We start from the raw sequence: 20,047 nt of genomic DNA, 5'->3' as shown, positions 1-20,047 counted from the left end.
ACAAGTCTGTGTAGGATCTCAGCCCCTCCAGGAACACCAACTGTCCTTCATCTTTTGCAGCAACCAAATTCACTCCCTGAGCAGGAAAACCATGGAGGAAAGAAAAGTTACAAACAGGCCCCAAAATGTAAAAGAAAGCTTGTGAGATTGGTCTAGAAATGGTCACTTTGCTCAGTTGCTGCAACAAAAGTCAAAATTTGTTTATATACCCCAGGTTTTGTGAAGCATTATCCTGCTGGGGACAACATTGTGGAAGAGAACATTGCCAGACAAACTTCTATATTAGCGTTGAATTCTTTTATGCACAATTGAGCCTTAAAGGGATACTGAACCCAAATTATTCAGGTAGAGCATCCAATTTTTCTTCGGCCTCTTGGTTTCTATTTGAAAAAGCAGAAGTGTAAGGTTAAGTGCCGGCCTATTTTTGGTTCAGAACCCTGGGTAGCACTTGCCGATTTGTGGCTACATTTTAGCCACCAATCAGCAAGTGCTACACAGGTGCTGAACAAAATATGGGCTGGCTCATAAGCTTACATTCTGCTTTTCAAATAAAGATACCAAGAGAATGAAGAAAAATTGCTAATAGATTATGCAATTTTAAGCAACTTTCTAATTTACTCCTATCTGAATCATGAAAGAAAAAAAAATTGGGTTCAGTATCCCTTTAATACACTGAATGAATAATTACAAAAAAACTCAATTGATTAAGAATAATGTCTCAAACAAAACAAGATGTCATTTTGGGGAACTTGATCATCTGAGAAATTATCCCATAACTGAGGAAACCTTATAACAAACAAAGTAAGCGCTAATAATGTATGAAGCGTGAGTTTGCACTTACCAGCTTCTGTGCAACAATGTTGTAGTGACTGAATGACTGGACGAGAGCCACAAAACAGACTTTACAGCCAGCTGGGAAAAGAGAACAGGTGAGTGCAGGCCAGTGAGGCAGACCCCTTACAGCATACACTACCAACAATAACAGTAGCGCTATCTACTGTCAGAAATGCAAAAATCACATGTGTTAATTTAAATGTGGTATTAGCATTAGAATGTCCCTTTAATAAAAGCACTGGTAGATATTGCACCCAGAATATGTATGAAAGGGGCCACTACTCTCTTACAGAAGGGCCTATGTAATCCTAGGGGCCATGGATAGAAATAGCCCTTAGAAACCGTCTTCTGCCCTTATCTGGCTCCTATATACATATGCCTTTGTACAAGCACCCTTATCTGTCTCCTATATACATATATGCATTTGTACAAGCACTCTTATCTAGCTCCTATACACATAAGCTTTTGTACAAGCCCTCTTATCTGGCTCCTATACACATAAGCCTTTGCACAAGCAATCCATATCTGGCTCCTAAGCCACATGTAAACTAGATCCACCCTCAGCATTTAAATCAAACACATAAGAACTACAGACATACTATAATAATGTTCTTGCATTTTTCTTGAAGCTGTGACATCACACATTCATCCCAGTGTAATCAGCAGTATAAGAGACTAGGGTTAATATAAAGAGCAATTAATATAGAAGCTTCTTATAGGGACATGATAATCATTTGCTAAATCACTTGAAAGTGAGGCGGCATAATTGTAAAAAGCTGACTTGGAAATATCACATGAACATCTCTATGTAAAAAAGATATGTTATCTCAAAATGTCTTCAGCTCACCAGAGTAAGTGCTCTGTGAACGTCTTTCAGCTAAGAAGCAAAAATAGAGGTGAGCCCAAGCGCCCAGAGCTCCCTAACTAGGCCAAAGAAAATCGAAAATTAGAAATGGGTGTGCAAAGCGCCTAAAGACAGAAAAATGAGATGGAGACTCAAATGGCGTCTAAGTGTGTATATATCCGCTTAGGTGGAAAGGGTGCTGCTTTATTACAACAAATCCAATAAAATTTCTTAAAAATGTATATACAATCAATATGTGATGATAAAAACAGTTAGTAGACAGTAGTTAAACAATGGTAGCAATAAGAGAGTAGATTATGGATCCATGATGTCTGACCGTATGGCTGAATGAAATAGATGCACTGTCAGGTGTGGTGATAAATGTCTGAAATCTAAACGTGGAACAAATGTGATGTGATATCAATATCCAAATTGCTGTGTGAAACCAACCATATAAAGAGTGGAACAGGCAAAAAGTGCAGAACGTGCAAAAAAATTTGCAAATAGGAAAACAGTCTCAACCGGTTAACAAAAGGGATGAAGTCCAAAGCCACAGAGTAAAAATGTGAACAAAAATGAAAAGAAAAAAAAAATATGATAGAAATATAAAAATAAAATCCTGAAGTGTCAATAAGCAATGTTAATCAAGACAATATAATAATTCCTAGTGTGAAAATGAACCAACTTGTTTGTTTGATAGGAGTACTCCTCAAGTGAAATCCTGGAACTCCTTTAAATCTTCTTGTTAAATTGTTGATATACCTATGGAAAATAAAAACTAATACTGTAGAATGTACAAAAATGGAACAATAAAGAAATCTTGATAAAGGCCTGATTTAGGGCCAAAACGCGTTGACACAGCTGGTAAGCATCATTTCTTTATTATTCCATTTTTGTACATTATTAGTTTATTTTCCATAGGGACATCAACAATCTAACAAGAATATTTAATGGAGCATCCAGGATTTCACTTGAGGATTACTCCTATCAAACAAGTTGGTTCATTTTCACCCTAGGAATTATAATATTGTCTTGATTAACATTGCCCCGACACTTCAGGATTCATACTTAGACTTGTAGCTTATTGACACTTCAGGATTCTATTTTTACATTTCTATCATATTTTTATTATTTTTTCCATTATTATTATTTCTTCATCATTTTTGTTCACATTTTTACACGTGTATTTTTTACTCTGTGGCTTTGGACTTTATCCCTTTGTTAACCCATTGAGACTGATCCCTTTGTTAACCCATTGAGACTGTTTTCCTATTTGCAAATGTTTTGCCTATTTGCACGTTCTGCACTTTATGCCTGTTCCACTCCTTATATGGTTGGTTTCACACAGCAATTTGGATATTGATATCACATCACATTTGTTCCATGTTTAGATTTCAGACGTTTATCACCACACCTCACAGTGCATCCATTTCATTCAGCCATACGGTCAGGCATCATGGATCCATGATCTACACTCTTATTGTTACCATTGTTTAACTACTGTCTAACTGTTTTTATCATTGATTGTATATACATTAAGAAATTTTATTGGATTTGTTGTAATAAAGCAGCACCCTTTCCACCCAAGCAGATAGAGATATAGATATATACACACACACACAGACGCTATTTGAGTCTCCACATCTCATTTTTTACCTCGGCCTTTAGGCGCTTTGCACACCCATTTCTAATGTCTTTCAGCTACCCTTTTTACTCTCACCTGCATGGTGGGGAAAAAAAACAAATACTAATCATCACTATCAGTGCTCACACTTTGCTTTACTGTGATCTTGTGGGATTCCATCGTAAACATCTTTAAACTGAGGGGGGAAATAACATGACTGTGCCTACACATACCAGATGCACACTCCCTTTCAAGTCCTAGGACAGGCATCCTGATTGGCTGCTTAAAGTCCCTTTACAATGGAATGTGAATATACATACATATAAAAAATTACTATTCCTTTTTTTACGTAGAGTTGTTTATATATTTCTAGTCAGTCTTTTACAGGCTTTCTGCATTACTTCCAAGTGATTTAGTATACGGGTAATGTGTCCCTTTAATGCAATAAGGAGACAGAAGTTTGTCTCTATACTGACCAAAGCACACTGACCTTTAAGGTAATAAGACAGGAAGTGATGTACCAAGAAGCTCCCATCAGTTTTACAGTCACAGATCAGAGTAAATTTACCCTGAAAATTAAACACATTCATTTTATTAAAACTTCCCTATACATGTGCCCAGTATTTTGGATAATAAAAAACAATAGTTTTAATAAAACATTCAGAGAATACATTGTGCATTTTTACAAAGGGTTTAACAACTCTCAGGAGACTCTGTTATACAAATGTCATTCTCCGTTTTAGATGTAATTCAGTATTTGCAAGTCACAACAATATAAAAACGCATTTTAATATTTACACGATATCTTGGAGATGGGGAATTATTGTTTACTAAACAATAGGCAATTTGGGAAGCGTAGATACAGTTGCTTCTATGTGTAAAACAGTGTTAAATAGTTTCAAATGCAACTAATTGCTGAAATGGATAAAGAGGAAAGGGGCACACAACTATATGAAAATAAATAAAGAATAAAAAAAAACGAATAAATAAAATAAGGGAAAAATAAATAAATACATGTGTATCGTACACCTATGGATACATATGACAAACACCTTTATTTAATATATTATGTAGGATAAAAACACTATGGCGAGATTATATAACAAATATGCATATACACAAAACGACGGAGTGTTTTATCCTACGTAATATATTAAATAAAGGTGTTTGTCATATGTATCCATAGGTTTCCCCCCCTCCCTTTTTTTTTCCCTTAATTGTATTCATTCGGTTTTTTATTCTACATTTATTTTCATATAGTTGTGTGCCCCTTTCCTTTTATACATTCCGGCAACTAGTTGCATTTGATACTATTTAACACACAGAAGCAACTTTATTTCCGCTTCCAAAATTACCTTTGTTTTTTTTTAACCGCATTTCTATTTTCTAGGGTTTGAGGGACCCCTAGATTTTTTTGGGGAGTTCTTGTATATTTTATCCAGGCGCTAGTCACTTGAACTTTTAACAAATTATTGTTTACTACAATATTTAAATAGGGACAGCAATGCATATTAAATAGAAATTGGTACTTTCTCCATTATAAATGATGGCTGTGAGAACAGATCATGTGAGCCAGAGACCATGCACTATAGGGGGCAGCCACTGTAAAACTCTGGTGTGCGAGGGAAGGTAGAGAAACCTACAAATTATGAGACAGTTTCATTATAGTTAAAAGGAACATGAAACCGGTTTTTATTTCATGGTTTAGTGAGTGCATGCAATTTTAAACAACTTTCCAATTTACTTCTGTTATCTAAGGTTTCATTCTCTTGGTATTCTTTGTTGAAAAGCTTACCTAGGTAGCCTCAGAAGCTGCTTATTGGTGGCTGTACTTATATGCCTCACGTTATTGGCTCACCAATGTGCATTGCTGTTTCTTCAACAAACGATATTAAAGGGACAATATACATTCATTTTCATATTTTCTGCATGTAATAGACACAACTATAACGAATAAGATGCACAGATACGGCTATAAAAATCCAGTATAAAACGGTTTAAAAACTTACTTAGAAGCTCTCAGTTTAGCTCTGTTGAAAATGTAGTTGGAAAGCCCACTGCAAGTGGGAAATAAGACATTCCCCCCTCCCCTGCATATAAAAAGACCCTTTACACAAACAGGAGCAAGCTGGAGAAGGTAGCCGACTGTATTCTCATAAAACTGAGGGGCTTGGTAAGAAGTCTGAAAATCAGAGCAATGTCATTTAAAAATAAGCAAATCTATACATAGTTTTTTTTTTCCCCTTTTATGGGCTATATAAATAGATCTACAAAACTTATATGCAAAGAAAAAAAATGAGTGTATAATGTCCCTTTAAGAAAATAAAGCATTCTATTTAATATTTGTCAAAGTTCAAGTAAAGGTTTTGGGTGTAGCAGTGTTTGCATAGGTTAAAACCCAAGATTGTTTAGAATGTTTTTTGTTTTTTAATCAAGACAACTTTACAATTTAATTGACTTCCTTGTAATTGTATAAAGACTATGAGTCTGTAAAATGCATTTACTTCTTTGTATCAATCTTTGAGTGAAGTTTTTCAATATCACAACTATATTCTGGAGTTTACATCAATCTACTAAGACCTTCCCTATAATGTTTTGTAATCAGCCCATGATGTCACAAATAATACAACTGGCAAACCGATCTGCTGCACTCTAGTAAAATAAAGAATTAAAAGAACATATTAAGTATTTTAATCACACAGCAGTTTATGAAAGTCTTGCAACCCTGTAAATTAAAAGGACAAGACATCTAATCTCTTTGTTGAATGTAAAAAGAATATGTTTAACATTTGTAAGAGCTTATCGTGAAACCAGAGGGTCCTGTGCTGAATAAACCTACTTTTTTATTTTAATCCTACTGTGAGTGTTGCCCATAATCAGCAACAGATAAATCACAATATCATTTGGACCACTGGTATATTTGATACATCATACAACCTACCCTCCTTGTCATTTATAGATCTGCTACCCACCTAACTGCACCAGCTATAAGATGGTCATGCAACATTAAGCGGGAATACACCCAAAACTATCACAGGAAACTGACTGCCAGTCTTCTGTAACAAACAATGTGGTTTAATAAAAATGATCAAGTCCTTTTTATCCCTACATATAGGAATAAAAATGAAGATACGTGTGACAGTGAGTGTCCCCGGCTCTCACCCGCTCTACTCGGTCAGTACTGGCGCCCAGTATACCGCTCAGCTCCGCGAACATTCTACCAGTATCACTAGCAAAACCAAGTTAGCCCAGTCTTTGTATTATAGCTACGGGTCCTCGTGCGGGTCATAGGGATATTAGGGAGTGTCCATATTGTGATTGGCATAATCGCCATGTTCTGGCTGGCTATAATGAGTTGGATTTGCCGCTTGGAGATTTCGACGAGTGAGAAGGGTCCAACTGCAGAGTGGAGCTGCACTCTAGACAGGAAACATGTGACCTCCACTCAAAGCTTTTTTTTTTTTTTTTCTAATCAACTTTAATGTAACAAACAAGCTATAGACTGTGACAATGATTATGAAAACGAAACATTTTGTAGCTTTCTTGTCATTCATAGTGTTTTATGCAGATTGTGATTTACAAGGTAACCACTGTGAATGAACATTAACCTCTTAGTGACCAGACCATTGTTACATTTTCTTACCCTTAAGGAACCAGGGCTATTTTTACATTTTTGCTGTGTTTGTGTTTAGCTGTAATTTTCCTCTTACTCATTTACTGTACCCACACATATTATATACCGTTTTTCTCACCATTAAATGGACTTTCTAAAGATACAATTATTTTCATCATATCCTATAATTTACTATACATTTTTTTATAAAATATGAGGAAAAAATGGAAAAAAACACACTTTTTCTAACTTTGACCCCCAAAATCTGTTACACATCTACAACCACCAAAAAACAACCATGCTAAATAGTTTCTAAATTTTGTCCTGAGTTTAGAAATACCCAATGTTTACATGTTCTTTGCTTTTTGTGTAAGTTATAGGGCCATAAATACAAGTAGCACTTTGCTATTTCCAAACCACTTTTTTTCAAAATTAGCGCTAGTTACATTGGAACCCTGATATCTTCCAGGAATCCCTGAATATCCCTTGACATGTATATATTTTTTTTTAGTAGACATCCCAAAGTATTGATCTAGGCCCATTTTGGTATATTTCATGCTACCATTTCACCGCCAAATGCGATCAAATAAAAAAAAATTGTTCCCTTTTTCACAAACTTTAGGTTTCTCACAGAAATTATTTACAAACAACTTATGCAATTATGGCATAAATGGTTGTAGGAGATAACACACAAACCCAAGAGCGGGGTACTCACAAGGATTGCGGCATAAACGTATGCCTTACTGCACAGGACGGGACCTTAGTCGCCCGACAGACAGACCAGTAGGAGAGTTTGTCCGGAACTCCAGGATCCAATCAGCAGCTGCTGGTAGTAGGAGTGTCAGGAGATAGCCGTCCGTGGTGCATCCAATCACCGATGACTCTATTGGAGAGACAAGCAAGCGGACCAACCAGAACACAACAGTCGAAAGAGCGGGGGTATAGAAGAAGGCAGTTTTATTTAAAACCAGTATAAAAACATATGCTTGATATGCAATAAATTATTGCATATCAAGCATATGTTTTTATACTGGTTTTAAATAAAACTGCCTTCTTCGATACCCCCGCTCTTTCGACTGTTGTGTTCTGGTTGGTCCGCTTGCTTGTCTCTCCAATAGAGTCATCGGTGATTGGATGCACCACGGACGGCTATCTCCTGACACTCCTACTACCAGCAGCTGCTGATTGGATCTTGGAGTTCCGGACAAACTCTCCTACTGGTCTGTCTGTCGGGCGACTAAGGTCCCGTCCTGTGCAGTAAGGCATACGTTTATGCCGCAATCCTTGTGAGTACCCCGCTCTTGGGTTTGTGTGTTATCTCCTGTTCCCCGATCGTTGTGTAAACGATACTGTCCCATAAGGCGCCTCTCTTTTTTCTGCTCCTACAGATATTTGCTACATCTATCCCTAAGAGTGCTGCCACATATATCGAGTGCTTGGTCTGTTCCAGGAATCTTATTCCCCTTACGACACTTCTCCAGCTGGATCACGGCTTCTTCTGTGCGCACCTCCAGGAGGGTTTTTTTCCCTTACAATCTCCACTCATAAATGGTTGTAAATGCTTCTCTGGGATCCCCTTCCTTTAGAAATAGCAGACATGTATGACTTTGGCGTTGCTTTCTGGTAATTAGAAGGCTGCTAAATGCCACTGCGCACCACACGTGTTTTATGCCCAGCAGTGAAGGGGTTAATTAGGGAGCATGTAGAGTTCATTTTAGCTTAAGTGTAGTAGACAACCCAAAGTATTGATCTAGGCCCATTTTGGTATATTTCATGCCACCATTTCACCGCCAAATGCAATAAAATACAAAAAAATTGTTCACTTTTTCACACACTTTAGGTTTCTCACAGAAATTATTTACAAACAACTTATGCAATCATGGCACAAATGGTTGTAAATGCTTCTCTGGGATCCCCTTTGTTCAGAAATAGCAGACATTTATGGCTTTGGGATTGCTTTTTGGTAATTAGAAGGCCGCAAAATGCTGCTGCGCATCACACGTGTATTATGCCCAGCAGTGAAGGTGTTAATTCATTCGCTTGTAGGGAGCTTGTACGTTTAATTTTCACTTTAGTGTAGTAGACAACCCAAAGTATTGATCTAGGCCCATTTTGCTATATTTCATGCTACCATTTCACCGCCAAATGCGATCAAATAAAAAAAATGTTTCACTGTTTCACAAACTTTGGGTTTATCACTGAACAAACAGCTTGTGCAATTATAGCACAAATGATTGTAAATGCTTCTCTGGGATCTCCTTTGTTCAGACCCCCCCCCAACAACTCTCTAACCCCCCCTTTTTACCTTTTAGCGTACATGTTATGTACTTTCAGCTGTCTGCCAGTAGCCAATATTTATTTGCTTTTATTTTTTTTATATACAGTAGATATATAAAATAAAATCTGTAGTGTATTTGCCCACCCTCATTCCCCTACCACTCTACCCTCCCCCAGTTTATTTTACTAATCTATTATCCCCCTCTCCCTCCTTCCAGCTTCCAACTTTTTCCGTAGTATAAGCGTTCCCACCCGCTCCTGCCCATCTCACACACCCTACCGCCTTCTTCCTCCTACCTCCAGTGATGGGCCACCACCTGCCTCTCTCCTATCCTTCGCACGCCACCAACGATCGGCACCATCACTGGCCCTCTCTGCAACGGTTGCTTAGAAAATGGTAATGCACTATGCCTCAATATTGAGGCATTTCTGCAATCTGTGTCCCTTTCTGTATTGTGCAGCGGTGGTGCCAATTGGTGGCGTGGGAGGGTAAGGAGGGAGGCAGGTGGGAGCCCCATCGCTGGAGGGGCTGGAGAGGCTGGGACCACTGCGCTGTATAAAAAAAATATGTTAAGATAGGGATAGAAGGATAGTGATAGATGGGTAGAGATAAATGGATATAGGTATAGGGAGATAGGGATAGAGATAGAGGAATAGAGATAGAGGGATAGATGGATAGGGATAGATGGACACAGCAATAGAGGGATATATGGATAATGATAGAGGGATTGGTGATAGATATAGACGGGAGCGGGTGGTACCTCTGCGCTGCAGAAAATTAGATGTTGAAAGTGGCAGGGAGGGTGAAGAAGGGAGGGGGGATAAGAGAGAGGGGATCTGAGTGGATGGGGGGGTCAGATGGTAGGCAAAGGTTCTTGGAGGGAGAGGTGGGTAAATAAGGGAGTGGTTAGTAAGTTGGACACATTTTTGACCGTCTATACGGACTTTAACACCAGTATTGCAATAAACAGATAGCAAATGTGGAACAAATTTGGTTATGTTTTCAAAAAGTAACTGTTATTTTAAAAAGAGTTAAAATCCTTTGAGCCACTTATTTATTTGTGGATATATACACGGCATGAACCCCATCATAGGACAGACATGTTATCAGCCTTGCCCAACGCTCTTTATGGAAATCATTGGTGACAACCTTGCTACTTCATATATTTTACCTTTTATGAATAATAAACTGTTATTTTAAAAGGGTTAAAATCCTTTTGGGTCACTCATTTCTGTGATGATAAATACTCGGCATGAACTTCATCATAGAATAGACAAATATTTTCAGCATGGCCCAATGCTTTTTAAGGCAAACAATCTGGTGCCAACTTTGCAACTTCATATATTTTATCTTATCTTATTAAGTAAAGGTATTTAAAAAGGGTTAAAATCATTTGGCCCACTAATTTATGTGTGGATATATACAGGGCATGAACCCCATTATAGAATAGACATGTTATCAACCTAGCCCAACGCTTTTTAGAGCAAAAAAATTGCAGGCAACCTTGCCATTTCATATATTTTACCTTTTCTAAATAAGTAATTGGTATTTAATAACTTTTAAAATCCTTTAGAACGCTCATTAATGTGTGCTTATATACATGGCATAAGCCTCTCTATAGGACATACATGTTTTCAGCCTGTCACAATGCTTTTTATATCAAACAATCTGGTGCCAACCTTGCCACTTCATATATTTTACCTTTTCTGAATAAGTAACTGGTATTTTAAGTGTTAAAATCCTTTTGGTCACTTATTTCTGTGATGATATATACTCGGCATGAACATCTTCATAGAATATACATATTTTCAGCCGTGCCCAATGCTTTTTATAGCAATTTTTTTGTGCCAACCTGGCCACTTCATATATTTTACCTTTTCTGAATAAGTAACTGGTATTTAAACTGGTATTTAAAAAGGGTTGAAATCCGATGAGTCACTCATTTCTGTGTGCATATATACAGGGCATGAACCACTTCATATTTTTAAGTTCTAAGCCTGACCCAATGCTTTATATGGCAAACAAACTTGTGCCAACCTTGCCACTGAATATATTTTACCTTTTTTAAAAGTAACTTGTATTTAAAAAGGTTTAAAATTATTTGCGACACTCATTTCTGTGTGGATATATGTTCTAAGCCTGAACCAACGCTTTATATGGCAAACAAACTTGTGCCAAACTGGAGCTCCACTCAAGATAGGAAACATTTGACCTCCACTCAATATTTTTATTTTTGTTTTAAATGGACTTTAACGTAACAATCAATAGACACAATAATTCAGAAAACTAAATATTTTGCTTTCCTGTTCTTAATGTTCATTGACAGTGGTTTATGCTGATTGTTATTAATAAGGTTAAATAAGCACATTCTTTACATTAACTTATGTTCTGTTAGGGCAAAAGTATAAGCAAAAGTAATGATAATTGTAAGTTATAAATACATCATCTCCGTAAATCACACCTGGGTGCCATCAGGGGGTTACAGGGGTGACTCCTGTCAGGGGCCAAATGGGCCAGGGTTCCCCATGAGGCAAGAACAACTATTATTTTCTTTAAACAATTTTGGCAGCCACCAGAGGGTATTACAGCAGAGTGCTACTGAGTGTGGTCAATTTTATTAAAATGAGTAAAGCATTAGCATTTGAGAGGATTTTTGAGTGTGCACTAAACCACTATGCGTAGTGACTTGGCACTTAAAAGGATACTAAACACAATTTTTTTTCATTCTAGATTCAGATAGAGCATGCAATTTTAAGCAGCTTTTTAATTTACTTCTATTATCAAATTTTCTTCGTTCTCTTCCTATATTTATCTGAAAAAGAAGAAATAAAAGCGTTTGAGCCGGCCCATGTTAGTTTGAGAACCTGGGTTACGCTTGCTTATTGGATGGCTAAATGCAGGCACCTATTAGCAAACTCTATCCAGGGTACTGAACAAAAAATAGTCATGCTCCAAAGCTTCCATTCCTAACTTTTCAAATAAAGATAGCAAGAGAACGAATAAAAAATTATAATAGGAATAAATTATAAAGCTGCTTAAAATTGCATGCTCTAGATGCCCTAGGACAAGGACACACCTGTTCCGGAGGAGGAGCCTAGCACAGGTGGCTGAGCAAACACACTCCAGTCCTAAAGCTGCTGGCGGTGATCTTCGCGCCAAGCCCTGGGAACTGGGGCAGCTGCTGGACAGCAGGATCTAACGCTACCGGAACAAATGCAGTGAAAACCCATCTCACTGCCTGCATAACTCCCTATTCTGGATAACACTGTAAAGTATACATCAGACTTCTAAGTATCCGTATAAAACTACCACAAGCTTTCCTTAGTGTAAAAACTTCAGCACCGGGCAGGGGGAGTCTTTGTCTTCTCCCCCCCCCCCCCCCCGGGGTCTATAACAATCTCCTCTGACTATCCTTTCACCTTTCTGGATGATACAGGTGCGAGCCATGCTGCACGACAGACTTTGAGAGGAACTCTGTCCTTCCTTCTGGGTCTCCTGGTGGACTTGTGCACAGCCGGGTGATTGCCCTTCTCCCTCCTCCCCCACCGGTGCTGCGTGGGAGGAGGTAAACCCGGTGCTTTCCTGTGTAGGATCGGAGGCGCCCTTACCTCTCCCGACATCGTCAGTGAGCTGCATGAGGTCATCCCCTCCCTCCGTCTCTTCTCGCCTATAGCAACCTCTCCCAACTACCCTCTTACCCCTCCGGACGGCGCAGAGCCTGGACGCTTCAAGCTGTTAACCCTGAGAGGATCCCTTGCTTTTCTTCTTTGGACCACCTGGTGGGTCCGTGCACGGTCGAGTGACCGCTCTTCCTCCTCCCCCACCGGTGCTGCGTGGGAGGAGGTAATTCCAACTCCGGCTTCCTTGCCTGGACAGAGGCACTCCTGCTCCCTTTGACGTTCCTGGCGAGTTGTGTCTGGACGGCTGCTGGCCGGGTCTCTCCTCTCCCACCGGTGCTGCGCGGGAGGAGACCGGCGTGTTGCAGATTGAGACAGGGAGCCTGTAAACCGTAAGTTGCCGTCTGTGAGGGGGGAAAGAGGGAAGGACATAAAAAAGGGAAAAGGGAGAAAGAGAAAGAAAGTCTACTAAGAGGCAGTAAATCCTGTAAATCAAGGGAGGGGAAGGCTGCCATAACTACACCACTATCAGGATAAAGATAGGAGCTGGGACACTTGACAGGGCGACTGAGTAGACACTATAAAGAATCTTAATTCTCCTACAATCATATCCATACCCAGAAGGGAGGAAGGGAAAAGAAGAACACAGACTTACAAACCACTTATGATAATAGTTGCATGTGCGCACAAAATTATTAACCCAGAACGGACATAATTGTTGCAAGTATAAGTTGAAACATTATATCTCCTTGCTGAGTAAATGCTGAAAGGTCTTCTCTGGATTGAACACTGCTACAAAGTATAAATATTACTGTATAAACATATAGAACTCTAAGTTAACTACCTCAAGCCATAAGAAAAGCAAATAGCAGATGTAAAACATTTATGCTGTTTTAAATACATAATGTGTAAAAGCAAGATTATCTAGATATAACCCTGGCTATAGATGCTTAAAATTGAAAGTGGATTGCATGTTTGTACTAGGTCTCAATAACCAATATTTACACATGGTTTAGGGAAAACTGGTTTTCTCCAATAAGCATAATTGTTGAACAACCTTAAGGTTGTTATACAGTCTTTCTTTCCTTTTTTTTTTTTTTTTTTTTTTTTTTTGTGTGTGCCTGTTTTATAATTGAAACTTGCCACCCCAGTCTTAAATTGTTCCACCCTCCTATTCATAAGGCTTAAAACCCTCTGAAATTTAGACATTCAAAGTTAATCAAACTTTGTTGTATTTATTGATTACAAATGTCTCTAGATGAGCTCTAGATTGTACCAGGGACACCCGAAAGCTAAAACTGGTCTAGTAGATGGGAACAGACAATGTCAAAGCACTTAACGGTTTAAATTTGTAGGACAATACTGTTAATAGAGTTAAAATTATTTTCATTATTATAAATAGTTGTTGGAATCAAGCCTATCATATCAGGAGGGAGGAGGGGATAGTAACTTCTAATCTAATAATAGAACTCATTCTATAAACAGGCCCCAGAGAGAGCCGGTGCTTGGTTATTCTCCACATTTCATGCAAATGTATTACACAAAATTATATGTATGATGTTCCACTCCATTTCTAAACACTAAACAGAATTATATGTCCAGCCCCTAAACGATATACTGCTCTGAGGTGCCGGGGTAGGTAAAGGGCAACTGAATGTAAACTTGCAAAAAATAACTCTGCTCCAAACCTTGCTGATCTGGCCCTTTTGTTTCTCATTTTATAATAGACAAGCGACAGGGGCACAGCGCATAAAACTGAACCGAACCTATAATTCTTGTCTCTAATAACACCCTATTGCCATCCGTCTATGGCCTGGTGAGCGAACCTTACTCTCACTTTTTGGTTTTTGGACCTATTTACGTATCTTTTTTTCTTTAATTCTCTTCTCTTTCTCATCAACATAGGTCAATAAATGACACACCCCTCCTCTCCCTGCACTCCCTCCTCCACTTCTCCCCCACTCCCTTGCCTCACTCTCTTTTTCCCCTTGTAATTCACTGAGAGGATTCTCTCCCTAGCCAATGTTAGTTTTTTATTCCCCCTGCTGAATCTGGCACATGGATAAATTTCTTCACCCTCACCTCAGGACTCCCTCACCAGCCATGGCCGCGAGGCAAAGAGACAGGAAAACCAAGAATACCTCAGACACTTTGTCTGAATCACAAGTAATACCTGTTCTCGTACCCCCTCAGACTGATGCATTTGATATCCAAACTCTGGTCACTAAAATATCGGAAGCATTGGCTCCCAATTTCGAGGCACTTAAGCTAGAAATTAGACAAGACATAACACTCCTATCACAAGAAGTCAGACAGTTCGCTAACAGAATTAGTGAAGTTGAACAGAGAGTGGCAGATCTTGAAGATCTGACCACACTCCATAGTGCCAATTCAGAATCTATCAATCTTTCTATAACCACAATGCAGGCCAAACTCGAAGATCTCGAAAATCGTTCCAGCAGGAACAACATTAGGTTAATAGGGATCCCAGAGGACAAATCTTATGAGAATTTAAACATCTTTATCTCTGAGTCGCTACCTCAACTCCTTAAAATCCCATCTAACTATCCCCAAATCATTGTAGAAAGAGCACATAGGCTTGGCAGACCCTGGGTGGATAACAAAGGTAACTCCAGACCTAGACCGGTGATTGCAAAACTTTTAAACTTCCAAGATAAGGTTACATTGATGCAATTCTACCGAAAGAATCAGCCGATTATGATGGGAGAATCTAAAATTCTCCTTTTTCAGGATTTTTCGGCTGAGACGTCATCTAAAAGGAAGGCGCTAGCTCCTATATGCACCAGACTAATCCAACAGGGCTGCCAAGCCACTATTATCTACCCTGCAAAATTAAAAATTATGGAAGGCGAGAACACTTATATTTTAAACACCTTACAAGAGGCAGAACAACACTTGAAAGATGCTAACATTCTAGGCACACAGACGTCAGGCCGAAAATAGGTCACTATCATCTTACTTTACTTTTTTTCTTTTTTTTTTTTTTTTCTCTTTATCTTCTTTTTTTCTTTTTTTATGGATGTTAGAAGTAAGGACTATGCTGGTCCAGGAGAGTATGTCTGGATAGGGCCCCCCTTTTTTTTTTTCTCTTCTCTTCTCTCTTCCTCCCTATCCCTCCCCCCCTTTCTTTTTTTTTTTTTTCTTCTCTCCTCGCCCCTCTCTCTCCCCCCCCCCTCCTCTTTTAAGGCTATATCTAGATATCTGGCTTAACTCCAGATGGCAAATTTTAAATTGATCTCTTGGAATGTGGGAGGGATCACCACTCCTATTAAAAGAAAAGTTATCCTCACACATTTGAGAAAACTTGGAACTGATATAGCATTCCTACAAGAGACACACTTGACATCGGAAGAATCTTTAAAACTCAGATCCTCCTGGGTGAAAGAATTTTTTTTCTCCCCGGGAGATGGAAGAAGGAGAGGAGTGGCCATCTTGATAGGGAAAAAAATTAACCTAGAAGTCATTTATAGTGAAGTAGACCATGAGGGAAGATCTGTAATATTAAAAGTAAAAATTGGTAAAACAATCTTTACCCTCTGTAACATATACGCCCCCAACAAACTGGACCCAGGGTTCTGGTCCAAGATTCAGGCTAAAATTCTCTCCGCCCATGAGGGTCATCTGGTCCTTGGCGGCGATTTCAACATGTCCCCACACTGTCCGCTCGATAGGTTCAGAAACTCCACTAAATTGCCCAAACAAAAAAGGGACAACTTAGAAGCTAAGCTAATTAAAACAATAAAGCAGAACCTTGCAGTAAAAGACGTCTGGAGGCTCCAGAACCCTGATGTCAGGGATTTCACTTGCTTATCCAGGGCGCACAAAACACTGTCTAGAATCGACCTATTCTTAATCAATGACAGATTAAATACGTCAGAGGTAAAGGCAAACATACTACCCATCTTCCTATCTGACCATGGTCCCATCTCGCTGGAATTCCAGCTTAACCATTTTAAAAATAGGCCATCACGCTTTATCTTCCCTTCTTATCTCGCAACTGATCTAAAGTTTAAAAATTGGCTTAAAATTAAATTCTCTGATTATCTCCAACATAATCAGGGTCACATAGGTTCCCCCTTGATATTCTGGGAAGCTGCGAAGGCAGTTCTCAGGGGCGAAATCATAGCATACAGTGCTATAAGAACCAGGAAATTAAGATTAAGAGAGAAAGAAATCACCAATTCAGTAATAAATTCTTATAACTCCTTCTTATTGGAAAAATCAGCTATAAACTGGGCAAAATATATCAGGGCCAAAAACACCAGAGATACATTTGCGATCTTCCAGGAAACACAAAGGGACCTGAGACTCCAAGCCAGAATATACAGATTCTGCAACAAATCCGGCAAACTATTGGCGAATCTGGTCAAAAGGGAGAAAAAGTCATCTCTTATTGAGAGCATCCAGCAGGATGGCACTCTCCTTGATAAGCCTGATGATATTGCAGAGGCATTCTTCAGATACTATCAAGATCTGTACTCCTGCAGGAGTTCAGACTGTACCCAAGCGTCACAATTCTGGAGTGAAATCTCCTGCCCTAAAATATCAGCTGAAATGGCCGATACTCTTAACGCTCCAATTACCGACGCAGAAATAATAAAAACAATTTCAGACCTCGCCACAAATAAGACACCAGGACCAGATGGTCTTCCGAATGAGTTCTATAAAATTATGAGCTCTGAGATCACTCCTTATCTTAATAACTTATATAACAACATGTATGTCAAAGGTAGCCCAGTAGCCACCTCTTTTTCTGCCTCCAACACCATTTTAATCCTGAAGGCTGGGAAAGACCCTTCCCTCAAGGAATCATACAGGCCCATAGCTCTCTTAAATGGAGATTATAAAATCTTCTGCTTTGTTATTGCTAGGCGCCTTCAGGCACCTTTAGCCAACATTATTCATTCAGATCAGGTAGGGTTTCTTTATAATCGAAACTCTTCAGCAAAAATTAGAGAGGCCATAGTCATCACAGACTACTTTAGGACCATGGGGACGTCGGAGGGTGGGGGCGACCGCGGCGCACCAGACCTGGCTATTGTTTCAATTGATGCAGAAAAAGCATTCGACTCAATCCACTTTGATCATCTCTTCATCTCTCTGGCTAAGTTTGGCTTTAGGGGTAACTTTCTTAACTTTATCATGAATCTGTATAAAGAACCATACACTAGCCTGATCATTAATTATACCGCATTACCACAGATAACCCTCAGAAGGGGAACTCGTCAAGGGTGCCCTCTGTCCCCCCTACTCTTCGACGTCTCAATTGAACCCCTGGCAATTATGGTCAGACAACAATTAGCAGGAATTAAGCTGGGCAACCAGCTCATAAAAATTGCTCTCTATGCGGATGATATACTATTATATCTATCTGATATTAAAACTAGTACTCCCAAACTATTAGACATCATCGCCAGATTTGGCTCTTTTTCGGGCTATAAGATCAATGAAGCAAAATCAGAGCTGTTATGGCTCAGACAAAAAAGATAACTCTCCTTTGGACATTCCTTTCACCGTGGCTAGAGAATCCTTCAAATACCTAGGTATCTTTATTTCCTCTTTGCCCAGGGAACTATACGACCTTAATTTTATTCCAATCTTAGCAAGCATCAAGGAGAAACTCAAAAACTGGCAATCACTACCATTATCCATCTCTGGTCGGATTGCCCTATTTAAAATGGTCTTACTTCCAAAGCTTCTCTATCTACTACAGAACATCCCATTAATACTCTTAGAGAGGGATGTTCGTTCCTTTAACAGTGCACTTAGCAAATTCTTATGGCAGGAGAAAAAACCTAGAATATCGCTGAGTAAACTTTCCCTCCCGAAAGACAGCGGTGGCCTTGCACTGCCAGATATCCGATCATATAATTACGCCTTCTTGATTCGAGTGGTAGCCGACTGGATCTCTCATAGTAATTATGTTGCAAATAATCCACTGGAGGGAAATATTATTAACCCCTACCTGCCGTTAGCCTTAATTCATTGCCCACCTAAAGAACTACCAGGCGAAATCAAAAAACTCAAATCTTTCTCTAATCCACTGAAGGCCTGGTGGAAAGTGGGTAGTCTTTTATCTTTAAACTGCAAAGTCTCTCAGTATCTCCCACTGCAGGGGAACACGAAATTCCCAGCAGGCTTAAACTCCGCAATATTCAAGAAATGGCACAATTCAGGCCTGACTAAGATGATACAGCTTTGGAACCCAGACAGAAAATGTGTCAAATCCTTTGATGAGTTAAAAACAGAGTTCCAAATTAACAATAAGGAATTCTTTGCATATCTGCAAAGCAGACATCTTCTTCTCGAGCTAACAAATGAGCCATGCTGGAGCTGGACCCTGGGCAAACTGGAAAACTGGCTTACCTTGTTTAAAAATGGCATCAGATCCATTTCTTTCTGCTATCAGCTAATCAAATCTAGCAAAAACGAATTAGAGCTAAGGAAAATGACTTCCCTTTGGAACAAACTGCTTCCACAATCTAATATTGAGATAAGAAATGTTCAATCCTCAATCTCTAAAGTAGCCCAAGCTACTCTCTCAGCTACCTGGCGGGAGATGCATGTTAAATTTCTGCACAACGCATATTTCACTCCTGAGAAGGGCTACAAAATCCGCAATCTCAGATTTAATAAATGCCCAAAATGCTTGTTTCCTGCAGCGGATCTAATACACATGGTCTGGAGTTGTCCCAAAATAAGGCATCTCTGGTGGAAGTTGGAGTTCTGGCTTAATAAAACCCTTAAAATCTCTCCTCTAGGCCTTACGCAATTTAATATTATATTCGGCCCAAAGAATCACAATCCATACGATAAATTCATACTTCTCTCGATTCTGGCAACCAGATATCTTATTCTTAAAAAATGGAAAATGAGAGCAACCCCATCTATCCCGGAGATCAAGAATTGTCTGAAAAAACAATGCTTACTTGAACAAAGAGACACCAATTTAAATAAAGACGAAGATATCAGGCAATTCTTTGGTAAATGGTCAGTTTTTATCAAGTCAGTGCCTGAGGCCGAGATTAATGACTTAATATTCCCATTTAGAAACTCAGAACTGGTGCTACTGGGCGCCTGGTAATGACATCGTGATCGAGATGATCTAGGGTATTCTAGCTGAACTTTTTTATGGTATCGTCACCACGTCTTTGGTCCGCCGCACTGTGGCTCCTTGTGGGAGAGGGGGGGAGAGGAGATCCCCTTGTTCCCTCTT

General features: G+C 39.2%; 1 protein-coding gene across 1 annotated transcript in view; it reads right to left on the bottom strand.

The window, feature by feature from the left end:
* Positions 1-6,592, bottom strand: part of ELP6 (elongator acetyltransferase complex subunit 6) — a 24,255-nt gene extending 17,663 nt beyond the window's left edge. Inside the window, exons 1-4 of the mRNA XM_053712930.1 lie at positions 6,465-6,592; positions 3,793-3,871; positions 842-912; positions 1-76 (exon numbers count right to left, since the gene is read on the bottom strand). The exon at positions 1-76 is cut by the window's left edge and continues 52 nt beyond it. Of these exons, the coding sequence (XP_053568905.1) occupies positions 1-76; positions 842-912; positions 3,793-3,871; positions 6,465-6,518 (280 nt within the window). The 5' untranslated portion in view covers positions 6,519-6,592. The remainder of the gene's footprint in view (positions 77-841; positions 913-3,792; positions 3,872-6,464) is intronic.
* Positions 6,593-20,047: the final 13,455 nt, after the last annotated feature.

Source organism: Bombina bombina, chromosome 5 (assembly GCF_027579735.1).
Source record: "Bombina bombina isolate aBomBom1 chromosome 5, aBomBom1.pri, whole genome shotgun sequence".
NCBI lineage: Eukaryota > Metazoa > Chordata > Amphibia > Anura > Bombinatoridae > Bombina > Bombina bombina.
This window is presented reverse-complemented; position numbering and strand designations above follow the sequence as displayed.